The sequence below is a fragment of the Pelodiscus sinensis genome, chromosome 5 (assembly GCF_052426305.1).
Source record: "Pelodiscus sinensis isolate ZL-2025 chromosome 5, ASM5242630v1, whole genome shotgun sequence".
NCBI classification, from domain to species: domain Eukaryota; kingdom Metazoa; phylum Chordata; order Testudines; family Trionychidae; genus Pelodiscus; species Pelodiscus sinensis.
The window spans coordinates 130818338-130836059 of record NC_143056.1 but is presented as its reverse complement, the minus strand read 5'-3'; the positions used below and the strand labels follow the sequence as shown (position 1 = coordinate 130836059).

General features: G+C 61.9%; 1 protein-coding gene across 3 annotated transcripts in view; it reads right to left on the bottom strand.

The window, feature by feature from the left end:
• Positions 1–148: 148 nt before the first annotated feature.
• LOC102448841 (integrin alpha-L) overlaps positions 149–17722 on the bottom strand; it is a 31798-nt gene continuing 14224 nt past the window's right edge. For 2 of the 3 annotated variants that reach the window (XM_075928896.2, XM_089778907.1), the window contains exons 3-30: positions 17331–17425; positions 17181–17245; positions 16935–17049; positions 16685–16815; positions 15280–15425; positions 14954–15092; positions 14682–14829; positions 13745–13812; positions 13283–13415; positions 12824–12972; positions 12172–12309; positions 11766–11969; positions 10582–10712; positions 10252–10412; positions 9945–10096; positions 9399–9518; positions 9197–9270; positions 7838–7979; positions 6845–6952; positions 5819–5898; positions 5336–5422; positions 5020–5095; positions 4671–4781; positions 3817–3879; positions 3103–3210; positions 2577–2669; positions 2185–2295; positions 149–1630 (exon numbers count right to left, since the gene is read on the bottom strand). In XM_075928896.2, coding sequence (XP_075785011.2) covers positions 1490–1630; positions 2185–2295; positions 2577–2669; positions 3103–3210; positions 3817–3879; positions 4671–4781; positions 5020–5095; positions 5336–5422; positions 5819–5898; positions 6845–6952; positions 7838–7979; positions 9197–9270; positions 9399–9518; positions 9945–10096; positions 10252–10412; positions 10582–10712; positions 11766–11969; positions 12172–12309; positions 12824–12972; positions 13283–13415; positions 13745–13812; positions 14682–14829; positions 14954–15092; positions 15280–15425; positions 16685–16815; positions 16935–17049; positions 17181–17245; positions 17331–17425 — 3289 coding nt within the window. In that variant the 3' untranslated portion in view covers positions 149–1489. The remainder of the gene's footprint in view (positions 1631–2184; positions 2296–2576; positions 2670–3102; positions 3211–3816; positions 3880–4670; positions 4782–5019; positions 5096–5335; positions 5423–5818; positions 5899–6844; positions 6953–7837; positions 7980–9196; positions 9271–9398; positions 9519–9944; positions 10097–10251; positions 10413–10581; positions 10713–11765; positions 11970–12171; positions 12310–12823; positions 12973–13282; positions 13416–13744; positions 13813–14681; positions 14830–14953; positions 15093–15279; positions 15426–16684; positions 16816–16934; positions 17050–17180; positions 17246–17330; positions 17426–17722) is intronic. The other variant, XM_075928897.2, reaches the window with a different exon arrangement.

Genomic DNA, 17722 nt, shown 5'->3' with positions numbered 1-17722 from the left:
GGAGGGCACTGGGGGTGGAGGTGGTATGTGTCTGGGGGGGCGGGCAGTGGGGAGGGCGAGGGCAGTATGTGTCTGGGGGGGAAATGGGCAGGCAGGCAGGGGAAGGACGATACATATCTAGGGGGAGTGGGGGAGGGCACTGTGTGTTGGGGGAGGGTGGTATGTGTCGGGGGGGACGGGCAGGGCGGCATGTGTCTGGGGGAGTGGGCGGCAGAGGCGTGCACGGCCCCGGGTGAACGCTGCCCCCCAGGCCCGTGAGGAGTAAGCGTTCGTAGGGGGCTGAGGCTGCTCTGTCTCATCCCCAGGGTGGGGAAGGCCATGGGCAGCACAAAAGCCAAGCTGGAGCGCTTTCCCCAAATCACTCCCGGTCCCATTAGAGCAGATCCTTTTTAAAAAGACCCTCCGACCTTGATTTAAAAAGTTGGTGGAGTAGAGAATCCATCACAGCCCCAGGTAAATTGTTCCAGTGGTTAATTACCCTCCCGGTTCCAACGCTCCCGTGGGAATGTGTCCCTATTCCTTCTGCTAGCTCTGCCCACTGACAGATGTTCATCCCTCGCTCCTAGCCTGTGAGCTAGCCTCCCCGTATCCCTCCCTTTGTGACGCTAAGGAGCTCGAGTCCCTGGAGTTTCTCGCTCTCAGACGTGTGATCAGTCATTCTCGCGGCTCTTCTTCGAACCCTCTCGACATCCTTGTGGGCACCAGCGCGGGACGCGGGATCCTGGCTGCGGTCGCCGCATTGCCAAGTGCAGAGGTAAAATCCCCTTTCGGGCTGTGATGCAAAATGGCCAGAGCGCGGGGCGGGCCGCGACCGATAGCCAGACATGCATTGTCGTCGGCTCCAGAGAGGGCGAGGGCACTATGGGAGGGTCAGGGCCTCGCTGCATAGTAACCAGCCGCTATTAAAGCCGTCGGCTCCGTCATCGGTTTCTGCTGATCTGGCTCCGCAGTCAGTTTATTACATTCCACGTCGGGCATCCCAGGAAGTGCCGCCTGCCTCGGTATCTGTCACCTCTCCGGATTGTTTTCCCTCTTGGTTGCTGAGGTGGACGGACTGGCTGCCGAGGAGGAGCACGGGGCTGGGCAGGCCGGGCGAAATGACGTCCTTTGCCAAGCTGGCTCAGTGCTGTGGGAGCTCCCCGGCACGCCCTGCCCTGGTCCTCGCGTTGCTCTGGGGAGAGTGGAGATTGGCACCGGTGGCCTGCCCAGCCCCTCTCTCTGTGCTGTGGAGGCCGTCAAGGTGGGAGGGTTCAGACTTTGGGGGTGCCTGTTCTACCCCAGCAAGGTAGGACCGCTCCCCTCAGGAGGCCGGAGGGAGACACGGGTCTGCAAAGGCCCAGCTGCTGCGATGCTCCTTTGGGCCGCTGGGGGATGCCGGCGAGGGCAGGGTCCCCGCTGAGTGTGGGGTACGTGGCTCCTCTGAACAGGTGGGGGTGGGGTGACGAGGAGGAGGCCTTGGATCCACAGTCGGGGGGCAGGAAGGATCTGGTCATTCGCTAGGAGCGTCTGTGGTGAGAGCCTCCTTTTGCTCTCCATCCGCCTTCGGCTCTGCCTCCGGGCTGGCCCCTGCAGGCCCCACCCCATTGCCATAGTCTAACCTCTCCTTGTAATTCCGCTTGAAGAAGCCGCACTGCCAGGAAAAGGAAAAAAAACCAGCCCTGATTGGCAGGGGGACGAGAGGAGCTTGACTCTGACCCATGCTGAGGCTGAATCGGGGCCGGTGTCCCCCTCAGGGGAAAAGCCCTGTGCTCCATTCCCTGCCCCCCCCCCCCCCCCCCCGCCCAGGGACTGGAGCCAGTGGCCTTGAGAGGGGAAAGGCCCCATGTCCCACTCGCTCCTCTCTGAGCCAGCCAGGTCCTGCCTGTGGTTTCAGCTGGACGTGGGATTCTTTTCCCATTTGCTGTTGGCACCCTAGTGGTGGAAGCATCTCACAGCTGGGCCGGGGGTCAGTGTAGAAACAGCCCCCTTATGCTCATACTCCACCCCAGAGGTGGCTGCATTTCCGCCCGTGTGCTCAGGTTGTGATGTGATTCCTGCCACGTCTCCACGGGGCTTTGGGGGTCCCGTGGAGGGAGATGTTGCTGGAGAAAAGACGGGGCGATTTTATTGGCTGCTGCAGCGGGCAAACCAGCTGGCTGCACTACACCATTCCTGAGTGACCCAGCCAGCCCCTGCCCGTCTCACCTTGTACAGGCCGACGATGATCAGGATAAATAGGAGCAGCCCCCCTACGCCGCTGCCTACGTATATGGGGAGGTAATTCATCACGTAGACCAGCTCCACCTCCGTGGTGACCTGCAAGGGCAGACACAGGGAAATGCAGGGCAAGGGAAACCACACTGGCCTGAGGTTGCCTGGATCCGCTCACTCCCCAGGCTGGGAGAGGGCAAAGGGAGCTGTGCTGACTGGTGATTGTGCCCCTGAGGCAGGAGGACTCAGCCTCTGGGCTGAGCGGCCCTCGTGGAGGAGCAGATGGTTGGGACAGGGTGGTGGGCACCGCTTCTGGGACACAGAGGGGGTGGGCAGCAGGGCAGCTGCTCACGGGGAGCAAGGCATGGGGGGGGGGGGCTTGGTACCTGGGATTGCATGAAGTCGTTGCTCAACAGGCTGTATTTGTGGGTGTTGAATGTAAAACACAGGGCAGTGCAGAACGGGGACTGGGAGGACTCCTGGGGAGAGAGAGAGAGACACCAGGCCTCAGACACCCTGCCCCATAGCTGGTATCCGTGGGGGGAGGGGCTCCCGGGGCAGAGATGAGAGCTGGGTCCATGCCACCTCCGGGGGGCAGCCTCAGTGGGGCTCTCTGCCTTGCTTGGCACCTCGGGGAGCATCACACCTCACCCTGCGGGTGCTCTGTCCCCTGCCAAGGGCCACCCCAGGGATGGGGAGTTTGGCCTGTGGGGTGACTTGCGACAGAGAATCCCCTTCCCCAAGGTGGAAGAGCAGGAAACTCCACCCTGCTGCAAGAGAGACCGTAGCCCCGTTTCTTTCCTGAGGGGGGGTCCTGTCCTGAGCCAGCCAGCAGCCCCACCCGGGGCTGGAGAAACCCCGGCGCCCCTTAGAGGAGAAAGGCCCCATAGGCCCCTCACACAGAGCCCTGACCTGAATTTCGCTGGCATCGTGCAGCAGCCCGGTGACAGTGATGACGGAGGGGGTGTCTAGTTCTCCCAGGCGGCACTCGTAGATTTGCTGCTGTGCGGACAAGCAGCGCTAGGAAGAAGCACACAGGGGGGAGGGAGTTCTCTGGAGAGCTGACGTGGGGGCACAGACATGGGGTCACAACAACCACTTTCTCCAAGGGACCAGGGAAGTTCCTGAAGTCAGAAATGGGCGAGTGCCAACGGGCCACAGCCCGGCAGCGGGGAACCCAGGCAGGTTTCACAAGCTACCTGGAGCAGGCTGGGTTAGTGCCAGGATGGGTGGCTTTGAATGAAAGTTGGAGGGTCATCAGGAGGCATTGGCCCCTCACAGTCAGAGCTCGCTGCAATGTCCCAGTGTGGCACTAGGGGGTGCTGTGCTGCAGCCAGCCGGGCTGGGCCCTCACTAGGGGGCGCTCTCGCCTCCAGATCCTGGGTGTTAAAAATTCCCTGACGCTTGTCTCCCAAGGGTGGGGCTGTTAACATTGGTGTCCTGGCCCCATGACATACTGCATGCAGCACAAATAGCCCAGCATCTTCCCCCCAGAGGAGGCGGCCTCTCAGTGGCAGGCCAGGAATCCTTGTAGCAACAATCCCCATGCCCTGCCCCAGAGGTGGCTGCATCTCGGCCCCTGGCGAGGGAGCCCTGTAAAGGCCTTCAGGCTAGCGAGGCTCCTACCTGGGCATGGTTGAAGCAGGGGCTGTGGGCGTCCTTGCGAACATGGCAGGTCACGTTGGAATCCTGGGGGGAGCAAGGGGATCCCAGGAAAGTCCGTCACATGAAGTGTGTGTGCGTGGCACATCAGATTGTCACACCCTGCCTGGGTCCTGTATCCCAGCCCCTTGCTACAGGGGTTGCACTGCAGGGCTCCTGGCTGTGCCCGTCTCCCACCCGGGCACTAGGGAGGTTGTGCCACACAGGGCCCGGCTGTGCCCTTCTCCCGCCCAGGCACTAGGGAGGTTGTGTGATGCAGGGCCCGGCTGTGCCTGTCTCCCACCCGGGCACTACGGAGGTTGTGTGATGCAGGGCCCGGCTGTGCCTGTCTCCCACCCGGGCACTAGGGAGGTTGTGTGATGCAGGGCCCGGCTGTGCCTGTCTCCCACCCGGGCACTAGGGAGGTTGTGTGATGCAGGGCCCGGCTGTGTTCATCTCCCACCCGGGCACTAGGGAGGTTGTGTGATGCAGGGCCCGGCTGTGTTCATCTCCCACCCGGGCACTAGGGAGGTTGTGTGATGCAGGGCCCGGCTGTGCCCGTCTCCCACTCAGGCACTAGGGAGGTTGTGTGATGCAGGGCCCGGCTGTGCCCGTCTCCCACTCAGGCACTAGGGAGGTTGTGTGATGCAGGGCCTGGCTGTGCCTGTCTCCCACCCGGGCACTAGGGAGGTTGTGTGATGCAGGGCCCAGCTGTGCCCGTCTCCCACCCGGGCACTAGGGAGGTTATGCCACACAGGACCCAGCTGTGCCCGTCTCCCACCCGGGCACTAGGGGGCTGTGCAAAGTGCCTGGTCTCCACTTCTCCCCACCGTACTCACCGTCTGCACGCCCTGAGGCAACCAAAATAGTTCCTTCAGGAACACATCTGGCACCACCACAAACACCGTCACATCCAGCTGTGGGAAACTCCCGGGCAGCAGGTTCTCCACCTGCCAAAGGGATGAGGCTGCAGACCAGGCGACTGTGGCCGGGCCAGGCGCGGGGCCACAGGGGATGTGGGGCAGTAGGGGACAGGCGCGAGGGGGTTTCAAGTCGAGCAAGGCAGCGGGGGGAGGGTTATGCAGGAGGCGGGGGCATGGGAGGCAGGCGACGGGGGGAGCTGGTAGAGGGAAGGCTGGGGGAGTTGGAGGGCGCCCCTGGTCCCCCCCCTCCCGCCCAGCCCCTCACCTGGTACAGATGCTGAATGGTCTTGTTCTCTGGGAGCAGGGAGCTGAAGTTAACGTACTGGGTGGAGCTGTCCAGCCTGCGGGGGGAGGGGCAGCAGTGAGACGAGAGGCCAACATGGGCTCTGACCCCCCAGGTTGGGGGGAGGGGAGCTTACGGCATGAAGGAGCCAGAACTCCTGGGTTCTACTCCCGGCTCTGGGGAGCGGGGTCGAGTGAGGTGGGGGAGGGGGAGAAGCAGTGGGAGATTCAGGACCCCTGGATTCTGTCCCAGCTCTTGGGGGGGGGGGGGGAGGCCTGGCTGGGGGAGGGGCTCTTACCTTTTGGTGATGATGTTTACAGGGTACAGGACTGGGATCTGCAGGAGGGCTCTGTTATTTTCAAGGCTCCCGTTCCTCTCATTGTCACTGCAGGGGAGGGTGAGATGGACAAGCTGGGAACCCATTATAGATCCCCCCAGGCCTGAATGTGAGCGAGGCTCTCCGCCCCACAGAGCCAGAGCCCCACGGCAGGCCTGATGCTTGCAGCACCTTAAACCCCAGACAGTCCAAAGTGCATTACTGGCTCAGCTCTGATACGGCCACCCCGTTCCCCAGCACTGAGCTGCAGCCGCCTCTGGGGTAGGGTGCAGGACACAACCCAGCGTGCTTCGGGTGCTGTCCCCAGTGCTGCTCTCCGTGGCTCAGGACACAAGCCTCCACTTGGCAGTGCTCAAGCCCTGCTTGCCATGGGGCAGGACCAGGGGGCAGCCCCAGAGGCAGCCTGGGCCAGGTGACAAGGCTACTCCAGAGCTCTGCTCCCACCTGCTGGCCATGACCTGCAGCTCCAGAAAGTCCTCCCAGGAGCTGTCGCTGAGAACGTCAAACAGCAGCTGGAACAGAATCTGCACAGGGCAAGAAAGACCAGAGTCAGCACAGGCTGCCAAGAGGACTGTGCCCCCTCCCGCGTGCCCCCCCGCAGCACAGTGCCCCCTAGTGAGTGTCCCCAGTGAATAATCCTGGTCCCTGCAGCACAGCGCCCCCTAGGGAACACTCCACCTACTCCCTGCAGCTCAGCCCCAGCTGCGTCTAGACTGGCAAGTTTTTCCGCAAAAGCAGCTGCTTTTATGGAAAAACTTGCCAGCTGTCTACACTGGCCGCTTGAATTTCCGCAAGAACACTGACGATCTCATGTAAGAAATCAGTGCTTCTTGTGGAAATACTATGCTGCTCCCGTTCGGGCAAAAGCCCTCTTGCACAAATGATTTTGCGCAAGAGGGCCAGTGTAGACAATGCAGTATTGTTTTGCGCAAAAAAGCCCCGATGGCGAAAATGGCGATTGGGGCTTTCTTGCACAAAACCGGGTCTAGATTGGCACGGACGCTTTTCCGTAAAAAGTGCTTTTGCGGAAAAGCGCCTGTGCCAATCTAGACGCTCTTTTCCGCAACTGCTTTTAACGGAAAAACTTTTCCGTTAAAAGCATTTGTGGAAAATCATGCCAGTCTAGATGAAGTCTTCTAGTACCTCACTGGGGGTATGTCTACACTTACACCCTCTTTCGAGGGAGGGATGTAAATGCAGACATTCGAAATTGCAAATGAAGTGGGGATTTAAATATCCCATGCTTCATTTGCATAATCACGTTATGGTGCTATTTCGAAATAAAAATGCTCTGTCAATGAGGTTATTTCAAAAGAAAACCCTTCTTCTGAAATAATCCTTAAAGGGTCATCGCAAGAGCATGCAAGTGTAGACATACCCTGAGGCATTGGCACAGCACTACTGAGCCCCACTCCTTGGAGTACAGCACCCCCTAGTGCAGCCCCATGACCCAGCATCCTGCCGACTCACCGAACTGTTCCCCCAGTAGATCGGATGGCTGATATTACAGGAAAGGTTCCTGAAGTTGGTGTCGGGGGCCACCAGGCCATTGCAGCTAATTCTGGCCTGGACATTGCGCTGTGAGAGGAAACACCCATAAGAAATAAGCCGTTGGAGCCAAGAAGGCTAATGGCATCTTAGGGTGCATTAAGAGGAGTCAGCAGTTCCAGAGACGTGATTATTCCCCTTTATTCGGCTCTGGAGAGGCCACATCTGGAGTGTTGTGTCCAGTTCTGGGCCCTCCTGCTCTAGGAAGGATGTGGATACGTTGGAGAGGGTCCAGTGGAGGGCAGCTACAACGACTAGGGGGCTGGAGCACAGGACCTATGAGGAGAGGCTGAAGGCTTTGGGCTTATTTATCAGCCTGTAACTCCCTGAAGGGGGGTTCCAAAGAGGATGGAGAGAGGCTGTTCTCAGTGGTGACGGATGGCAGACCGAGGAGCAATGGTCTCAAGTTGCAGTGGGAGAGGTCCAGGTGGGATATGAGGAAAACTATTTCCCTGGTTGGTGAAGCACTGGGATGGGTTCCCTCGGGAGGGGCTGGACTCTCCATCCCTAGAGGTTTTGAAGGCCTGGCTTGACAAAGCCCTGGCTGAGATGATGGAGTTGGGGTTTGGTCCTGCTTTGGACAGGGGGCTGGACTTGATGACTTCCTGACATCTCGTGCAGCCTTAGGATCCTATGGGGCGGGGGAGCAGGGTCAGGACCTCAACATGCCTGGAAACATGCCAAGACACCCAACTCCAGCCAGACAAACCACCCTTCCCCTCGTGCTCCAATTTGGTCCTGCCCCACGGCACTTCCCCCACCCCCTGAGCCTAGGTCCCAATCAGAGCAGGCACCCCTGGAGAGGACGGGCCCCATGTCCTAGTCCCTTTCTGCATGAGGCAACCAGAGACCAGTCCAGAAGAAAGCTGCCCTGAGTGTCTCAGCACAGGAGAGGTCTGCTGGGTGCCTCCCTACCTCCAGCACCGAGGCCTTGCGGAAGGACAGCCCCGGCGGCAGGGGCATGTGGACAGTGGCGCGGTAGGCATCTTCCCCTTCATTGATCAGCTTCAGAACCACCTGCAGTGCGTCAGAGGGCGACACCAACAGCGCCTTCGACCTGCGGGAAGGGCAGGAGCAAGGGACCCAGTTGAACAGCAGCTCCCCACACGGAGCAGCAGGTAAAGAGCGGGGAAGGGGACTGAAAAGAACCCAGGTGTCTGGGAAACAGGTGGCACATGGCAGCAGATCCCATCTCTGCTTCCCATGATCTGGTTTGCCTCCTTCTCCCGCCAATCCATGGATGAGATAAGAGAGGAGAACAATTGGGAGGCCCCCTCCTGGCAGCACAGCGCCCCCTGCTGGGCCCCTGCCTGCTGCCTGCAGCACAGCGCCCCCTGCTGGGTCCCACCTGCTCCCTGCAGCACAGCACCCCCCTGCTGGGTCCCACCTGCTGCCTGCAGCACAGTGCCCCCCACCTGCTCCCTGCAGCACAGTGCCCCCTGCTGGGTCCCACCTGCTCCCTGCAGCACAGTGCCCCCCGCCTGCTCCCTGCAGCACAGCGTCCCTTGCTGGGTCCCACCTGCCCCCTGCAGCACAGCGCCCCCTGCTGGGTCCCACCTGCTCCCTGCAGCACAGCGCCCCCTGCTGGGTCCCACCTGCTCCCTGCAGCACAGTGCCCCCCGCCTGCTCCCTGCAGCACAGCGTCCCTTGCTGGGTCCCACCTGCCCCCTGCAGCACAGCGCCCCCTGCTGGGTCCCACCTGCTCCCTGCAGCACAGCGCCCCCTGCTGGGTCCCACCTGCTGCCTGCAGCACAGTGCCCCTCCACCTGCTCCCTGCAGCACAGTGCCCCCTGCTGGGTCCCACCTGCTCCCTGCAGCACAGCGCCCCCTGCTGGGTCCCACCTGCTCCCTGCAGCACAGTGCCCCCCGCCTGCTCCCTGCAGCACAGCGTCCCTTGCTGGGTCCCACCTGCCCCCTGCAGCACAGCGCCCCCTGCTGGGTCCCACCTGCCCCCTGCAGCACAGCGTCCCTTGCTGGGTCCCACCTGCCCCCTGCAGCACAGCGCCCCCTGCTGGGTCCCACCTGCCCCCTGCAGCACAGCGCCCCCCTGCTGGGTCCCACCTGCTCCCTGCAGCACAGTGCCCCCTGCTGGGTCCCACCTGCTCCCTGCAGCACAGAGCCCCCCACCTGCTCCCTGCAGCACAGTGTCCCTTGCTGGGTCCCGCCTGCCCCCTGCAGCACAGCGCCCCCTGCTGCACCCCCGCCTGCTCCCTGCAGCACAGTGCCCCCTGCTGAGTGCCGCCTGCTCCCTGCAGCCCAGTCTGTGTGCTATACGTGTTTTCGTGGAAATGGATTTTCAGGTCGGCTTCGCACTTCTCATCCTTCCCACAGTTCTTCTCGAAGGGGATCTGCAAGAGAGATCAGAGCCGGAAAGTTAATGTCAGATCAGGTGGACTGGGCGGGCCTCCTGCTGGATCAGTCCCGGAGACCAGCCAGCCCCCGCAGAGCCGAGTGAGGCCAGTCTGAGCCCCCTCACCTCTGTTACAGCCGAGTTGTACAAGGGGTTCAGCACTGGGAGCCAGCTAGTGATGTTGTCCTCTTCGAGGGCAAAGCGCAGCAAGATATTGATTGGAGTCACGTAATCCTCAATGCAGTTCTGAACAGAGAGTGAGTGGAATAGAAACAGCATCAAGCCCCACCCCAGAGGTGGCTGCATCATACTGCCCAGCGAGGGATCCCCTATAACCAGTCCTCATGCTTCACCCCAGAGGTGGCTGCATCTCAGTGCCCAGCGAGGGATCCCCTATAACCAGTCCCCGTGCTTCACCCCAGAGATGGCTGCATCTCAGTGCCCAGCGAGGGATCCCCTATAACCAGTCCCCATGCTTCACCCCAGAGATGGCTGCATCTCAGTGCCCAGTGAGGGATCCCCTATAACCAGTCCCCATACTCCACCCCAGAAGTGGGCACACTGTGGCACTGGATAATGGACCCTTTGTATCAACAGCCACCATGCCCTGCTCCCAAGGCAGCTGCACAATTAGCCCAATGGTTCCCCCTGGGGACCACAGTGGAGCCTTACCCCAATTTGGAGCCGCTCGTTTATGCAGTGCTCCCCATCCAAGATGCTCCAGCTCCTGGACATGTTCCTCTGCCCGTTCCCAAACTCCCCGCGGCTCCTCATGCAGTTGGCATCCACCTCCAGCCAGTAGGTGAGGTTGGCAGAGAGCGGCTCTGGTGGGCAAAAGGGGGATATGTGGGAAGGCTGGACTCTGGGCATGTGGGGTCAAGCAGGGGGAACTGGGGGACAGGTCACTCCGGGCTCTACTGGAGCTCTGGGAGAGGAGTGGGAGCTACCAGGTTAGCGTGTGTGGGGGGTTGTTTCTGACCTCGGTAGCGCACAGTGGCTCGGACGGTGTCGAAGCAGACGGTGAGTGTAACCTGAACACCCTGCTGGGAGGCAGCAGCCCCTGAACACTCCACCTGCTTTACTGGGATTTCCTTTGGCAAGAAATGCATCGTGGGCGTCACTGTCAGGATGGGGCGGGAGCTGGGGAAACAATCGACTGTGTCAACCAGCACCGCCTGGAGGAGACAGCTTCATGCCCCAGCCCGCACCCCCCCATCCAGCCAGTTCCCCCAGCCCTCAGCCCAGGCGGGACCCAACCGAGGGGAAAAGCCCCAGGTCCCACTCCCGGGCGCCTGGAAAACAGCTGCACCTCAGCACGAACACCTCTCCGAGAGCCCCGACGGCGATGTCTGTGAGTCCGTCCCCTCCCAGGTCCATCTGTCCGTGAATGGACTGGCCGAAGTATTTCACACCTGGAGAGACTGTTGCACCTTCAATTCTCTGTGGGACACAGAGCCGGAAAAATCACATCAGTCTGGGAATGTGACTGGCAGATTCCTGCAGCACGCCCCCCCGGCCTGTAGCTCCCAGGGGATGGTACATGGCCAGGATGCCTCATGGACCAGCGCCCCCTAGTGCCAGGCTGGAGACAGGTCACAGCCCAGACCCTTACAGCACAGCACCCCCTAGTGCCAGGCTGGAGACAGGTCACGGCCCAGACCCTTACAGCACAGCGCCCCCTAGTGCCAGACTGGAGACAGGTCACGGCCCAGACCCTTACAGCACAGCGCCCCCTAGTGCCAGGCTGGAGACAGGTCACGGCCCAGACCCTTACAGCACAGCGCCCCCTAGTGCCAGGCTGGAGACAGGTCACGGCCCAGACCCTTACAGCACAGCGCCCCCTAGTGCCAGGCTGGAGACAGGTCACGGCCCAGACCCTTACAGCACAGCGCCCCCTAGTGCCAGGCTGGAGACAGGTCACAGCCCAGACCCTTACAGCACAGCGCCCCCTAGTGCCAGGCTGGAGACAGGTCACGGCCCAGACCCTTACAGCACAGCGCCCCCTAGTGCCAGGCTGGAGACAGGTCACGGCCCAGACCCTTACAGCACAGCGCCCCCTAGTGCCAGGCTGGAGACAGGTCACAGCCCAGACCCTTACAGCACAGCACCCCCCTAGTGCCAGGCTGGAGACAGGTCACAGCCCAGACCCTTACAGCACAGCGCCCCCTAGTGCCAGGCTGGAGACAGGTCACGGCCCAGACCCTTACAGCACAGCGCCCCCTAGTGCCAGGCTGGAGACAGGTCACAGCCCAGACCCTTACAGCACAGCGCCCCCTAGTGCCAGGCTGGAGACAGGTCACAGCCCAGACCCTTACAGCACAGCGCCCCCTAGTGCCAGGCTGGAGACAGGTCACAGCCCAGACCCTTACAGCACAGCGCCCCCTAGTGCCAGGGTGGGAAATGGGACATGGCACTGATCCCTCAGCACCAGGTTAGTAGTGGGGCACAGCCAGGATGCCCCAAATCACCGCGCCCCCTTCAGCCTCTCCTGACCTGGCTGTACTCTGTGTTGAGCCCCGTTGGGTGGCCGTTGTAGATATAGACAGCGCCCCGCTCCTCGTTCTCCAGCGGCGCCCCCACGGCTACGTCAGCCCAGCCGTCCCCGTTCAAGTCAGCCAGTTGTGTGATGGCTGCTCCGAACCGGCCCAGTGGGTTCCCCATGGCACCCTGTAGCACTGTGGTGTTGGTGAGCCTGGCCTGAGGAGTGAGCACAGAGAGGTTAGGTACAGGGCCAGCGCCTCCAGCCCTGGGAACGCCCTAGTGCACCCCCTGCTGGGAGCCCAGCATAACAGTGGGAACCCCCTATTCCCTCCCAGGAGAGTGACCCTGCTGGGGAGAGCCCCATCACCACACCTGTAGCCCCAGGCTGACCACAGCACTGTCTATGCCCCCTACTCACCTGGTCCCAGTGATAGATGTGGACCCTGCCCCCACTCCTCTCCTCATAGTACAGTGGGGACCCCACTAGGAGCATGTCCGTGTCCCCATCCCCGTCCATGTCCACAGAGCACAGAACTGCCCCAAAATAGGAGCCAATCTACAAAACAAAGGGAGATGGGGGGTCAGAGAGGTTGGGAACAACCGCAGCGCCCCCTGCTGAGCCCCCTGCCTGCTCCCTGCAGCCCCCCTGCTGAGCCCCCTGCCTGCTCCCTGCAGACCCCCTGCTGAGCCCCGCCCTGCTCCCTGCAGCACAGCGCCCCCTGCTGAGCCACCCACCTGCTCCCTGCAGCACAGCGCCCTCTACTGAGCCCCCACCTGCTCCCTGCAGCACAGCGCCCCCTGCTGAGCCCCCTGCCTGCTCCCTGCAGCCCCCCTGCTGAGCCTGCTCCCTGCAGCCCCCCTGCTGAGCCCCCCCCTGCAGCACAGCGCCCCCTACTGAGCCCCCACCTGCTCCCTGCAGCACAGCACCCCCTGCTGAGCCCCCCGCTTGCTCCCTGCAGCACAGCGCCCCCTGCTGAGCCCCCCGCTTGCTCCCTGCAGCACAGCACCCCCTGCTGAGCCCCCCGCTTGCTCCCTGCAGCACAGCACGCCCCCCATGGTCCCATTCTCACTTGCTTGCCCTTGATGTGCTGAATATCTGTCCAGTTGGTGCTGTCGGGGTGTGTTTGAAACACGACGACCATCCCAATGTGCTGGTAGCGGGGGGCGCCCACAGCATAGAGCGTTCTGTTCTGGTGCTGCATGGACTTCACCGCGTAGCCTGGGGGCAGGAAACACCTCGGGATGAGGGGGGAGGCGCAGGCCTCGCTAGCTGAGCGGGGTGGCGGGGGGGGGGGGGATGTCCTGATCAGCCTGCCCAAGCTTTGGTAGACAGAGAACTGCACAGAGGCCCTGCTGTCTCCCCCAAGAGGTATGGGCCCAACCCAGAGAGTCCCCTCTGTGAGCATCAGGTGAGGAATCCCTGTATAAATGGCTGCCGCATCCCACCCCAGAGGCAGCTGCATCTCAGTGCCGAAGGAGGGGGGGCTCCAGGGGCGGGTGGGGAGGCTCTGGGGCTGGAGGTAACATACCCAGGTAGGCATCTTTTATCTCCTCATTGCTGGAGGGGCTCTTGATGAAGATCTCTTGTGCTGGGTCCCCCTGCAGCTCAATCAGACCCCCTGCCCAATCATCTGCCCCCACGGCCCCCAGCACCAGCCGGCCCTGCACAGGGAGAGAAAGTCACCATGGGGCAAAGGAGAGGGCAGAGGCACTGGGGAACCCCTCAACTCCCATGCTTGGGTCCCCCCTGACTCTCTTAATGCCCACAGCTCCGTGCCTCCCAATCCCCTGCACTCCCATAGCCCAGCCCCCCATACTCCAAGTCCCTCCCCTCCTGAGCCCCTATACTCCTGGCCCCATGGTCCAGTCTCTCCACCAGCCCCCTCCCCAAACCTCCACAGGCAGGCCCTTCCTGACCCTCTTCCACCTCAATAGCCCAGATCCTTTCCCCACCTAATGCCCCACAGCCTTGACCCTTTCTTCTAACTCACTTTGGACATGTCCACGCTGAACCCGCTGGAGGAGAGCTCCAGGTGGAAGGAGCTGCGGCTGCTGGTACCTACAAGACAGACGGGGCTGGGAGCTCAGAGCAGTGACTCCTGTATGAACAGCACCCGTGCCTCACCCCAGAGACAGATGCATCTCAGGGGCGGCTGACAGAAAGGAGGGTTAGAGTAAGGGGGCTCCACAGCAGGACTCCTGGGTCCTACCATGGGCTCTGGGAAGGGAGCGGGAGCTTGGGGGTTAGAGAAGTGATGGGAGAAGGGGGAGTCAGGGTTCTGATTATGTACCTCAGTACTGCTGAGTTCTGTGTCCACTGCATGCTCTGGGCTGCTGCCCATATCCAATGCATCCACCAGGGGCGCTGGGGGCTGTGTGCATCTCGCGCATCCACCAGGGGGCTCTGGGGACTGTGTGTATCTAGGGCATCCACCAGGGGGCGCTGGGGGCTGTGTGCACCTCTTGCATCCATCTGGGGCTCTGGGGACTGTGTGTATCTAGGGCATCCACCAGGGGGCGCTGGGGGCTGTGTGCATCTCGTGCATCCACCAGGAGGCGCTGGGGGCTGTGTGCACCTCTTGCATCCATCTGGGGCACTGGGGACTGTGTGTATCTAGGACATCCACCAGGGGGCGCTGGGTGCTGTGTGCACCTCGTGCATCCACCAGGAGGCGCTGGGGGCTGTGTGCACCTCTTGCATCCATCTGGGGCACTGGGGACTGTGTGTATCTAGGACATCCACCAGGGGGCGCTGGGTGCTGTGTGCACCTCGTGCATCCACCAGGGGGCGCTGGGGACTGTGTGGATCTAGTGCATGCAGGGCATTGGGTGCTGTGTGTACTTATTGCAGCCACTCGAGGGCGCTGGGGGCACCTAGTGCATCCACCACCTAGTGCTCCCTCCTCGGTCGGGCCTGGGGGCGGGTACCTTCGATGTCGTAGATTTTGGCCTGCAATTCGCTGAAGAGATTTTTGAGCTTGTCGAAACTGTCCAGCACTTTGACAAACTGGCTGACGGGCTCGGAGGCGAATTGCTTCAAGATCCCGAACTTGTCCTTTGCAAAGTTATTGCCAATCTGGGTAGAGCAAGGGGGGAGGGTGCAGCCTGCATCAGTCCCACTGGGCCAGGAATCCTGGGTTCTCTCCCCAGTGGTGACCGCAGAGGGGCTGGGAGGAGCCAGCACATCTGGGGTTCCTTACCCCAATGATGTAGCGAACAATATTCTTCTTTTCGGCAGCCTTCACATCCCCCGAGTCAGAGGGATCCCCGTCTGTGATCATGATCATCACTCGCTTCGCATCTTCCCGGGCGCCACGTTTCGGGGTGAACACCTGTTCCCTGCAGGACACAAGGCAACAGGGCAGCCAAACTCAGAAGTAGCCACTTCCAGACCTGGCCACAGGTGCTGTTTATACAGGGATCCCCACCAGCACCGAGGTGTGCCCCTCCTCACTCTGGGGTGGAGCATGGAGGGGGGGGTTGGTTACCATGAGTCCATCTCTCCCTCCCTCCCCAGGTTACTCACGCAACTGTGTGGATGGCTTTGAAAGTGAAGGTCAGGCTCTTCATGTGCCTCACTTTCCCCAGGAGCATCCGGGGATTTGGGTTTTCTTTGTAAGCATTAAAGTCAAATTCTATCCTCACATCAAGGGAAAACTGCACTGCAGCAAACTGGCGGGGGAGAAGGGCTGTCAGAACTTCATTGCTGAAACCCAGCACCCTAGTGCCAAGCTGGGAGATGGGGCAGAGCCAGGACCCCCTGCAACACAGCGCCCCCTCGTGCCAAGCTGGGAAATGGGGCAGAGCCAGGACCCCCTGCAACACATCGCCCCCTGGTGCCAAGCTGGGAAATGGGGCAGAGCCAGGCGTCCCTGCAACACAGCGCCCCCTCGTGCCAAGCTGGGAAATGGGGCAGAGCCAGGACCCCCTGCAACACAGCGCCCCCTAGTGCCAAGCTGGGAAATGGGGCACTGCTTGGACCCCCTGCAACACAGCGCCCCCTCGTGTCAAGCTGGGAAATGGGGCAGAGCCAGGACCCCCTGCAACACAGCGCCCCCTGGTGCCAAGCTGGGAAATGGGGCAGAGCCAGGCATCCCTGCAACACAGCGCCCCCTAGTGCCAAGCTGGGAAATGGGGCAGAGCCAGGACCCCCTGCAACACAGTGCCCCCTAGTGCCAAGCTGGGAAATGGGGCAGAGCCAGGACCCCCTGCAACACAGCGCCCCCTCGTGCCAAGCTGGGAAATGGGGCAGAGCCAGGCATCCCTGCAACACAGTGCCCCCTCGTGCCAAGCTGGGAAATGGGGCAGAGCCAGGACCCGCTGCAACACAGCGCCCCCTAGTGCCAAGCTGGGAAATGGGGCACTGCTTGGACCCCCTGCAACACAGCGCCCCCTCGTGTCAAGCTGGGAAATGGGGCAGAGCCAGGACCCCCTGCAACACAGCGCCCCTTCGTGCCAAGCTGGGAAATGGGGCACTGCTTGGACCCCCTGCAATGCAGCGTCCCTTGGTGCCAAGCTGGGAGATGGGGCAGAGCCCGGATTCCCTGCAACGCAGTGTCCCCACGTGCCAAGCTGGGAAATGGGGCAGAGCCAGGAGTCCCTGCAATGCAGTGCCCCCTAGTGCCAAGCTGGGAAATGGGGCACTGCTAGGACCCCCTGCAACGCAGTGTCCCCACGTGCCAAGCTGGGAAATGGGGCAGAGCCAGGAGTCCCTGCAATGCAGTGCCCCCTAGTGCCAAGCTGGGAAATGGGGCAGAGCCAGGAGTCCCTGCAATGCAGTGCCCCCTAGTGCCAAGCTGGGAAATGGGGCACTGCTAGGACCCCCTGCAACGCAGTGTCCCCACGTGCCAAGCTGGGAGATGGGGCAGAGCCAGGACCCCCTGCAACACAGCGCCCCTTAGGACTAGGCGGGGCAGGAGTCAATCCCATACGCGTATCGTGCTGTTTCCCAGTTTCTCCATGACGCTGATCATGAAGTCCAAGATGGCTTGGAACTGCTCGTCGGTCATGCTTCCAGACCCATCAAACAGAAACACCAGATCCACGTTCCCCTTCAGGCAGTCTGCGGGGGACCAATGACAGGGCTGGAGCGCAGTCGGTGGGGGGGAGGCTAGAGCAGGACTCCTGGGTGCTGTGGGGAAGCAGTGGGGGAACAGCGCTTGGGGCTTGTCTGTCCCTTACCTACATATCCTGGTGTCACCTCCTGGGGCCTCTCCAGGCGTCCCCTGAAGAGGTAGCAGGCCCCACTCACGTACAGGTTCCCATCACATGTTCGTTGCAAGCCTGGGCCACAGGTCTGGGGGGTACCAAGTGGGGCAGTTATCAGCCAGGGGCGGTGGCAGGAAACCAGCCCTCCTTTGACCAGCCCCTCCCATGGGGCAGGAGCGTGTCTATAACCCATCAGGCCGCCCCTCCCCGTGGACTCACAATCACCCGGTCGTCTTCACTGTCACTCTCCAGGACCATGCCGAGATACGGCATCTGAGCGCTGTCTGCAAGGAGAGGGAACCGGGGTCAGTGCCATGCCCCTTCCAGGACTCCGCCTCCCCTGCCTCCCCCATGTCTCCCCAGACCCACTCGGCAGAGGGATGGGCTGGCAGGAGCCGTTCTTCACTGCGCACTGGTACAGCTGGCCGGTGGAGTTCTGGTCGCCCGGCGCGCCCACGAGCAGGCTGGAAAACAAGGCAGATGAGACCCAGGGGGCGAGAAATTCCCGCCTGCCGGGGACACCACTCAGGGCGGGAGCTGGACCCAGGCGAGGTGACTCCCAGCCCCAATGAGGTTGTGATTTCTGGGCTTCACTTTGCCCCTCCTCGGGGGCCCGAGATGCCAGACCGGGCCCCGGGCAGAATTCACTTCCCAGTGCACCCTGGGGGATGCAGCCTGGTTTCGGGTAGTGAAAGGGGAACAAGCTTTGTGGTTTGTGCATGACCCAGGAGTGGCCGTGACCTGGCTGGGGGATCCCGCTG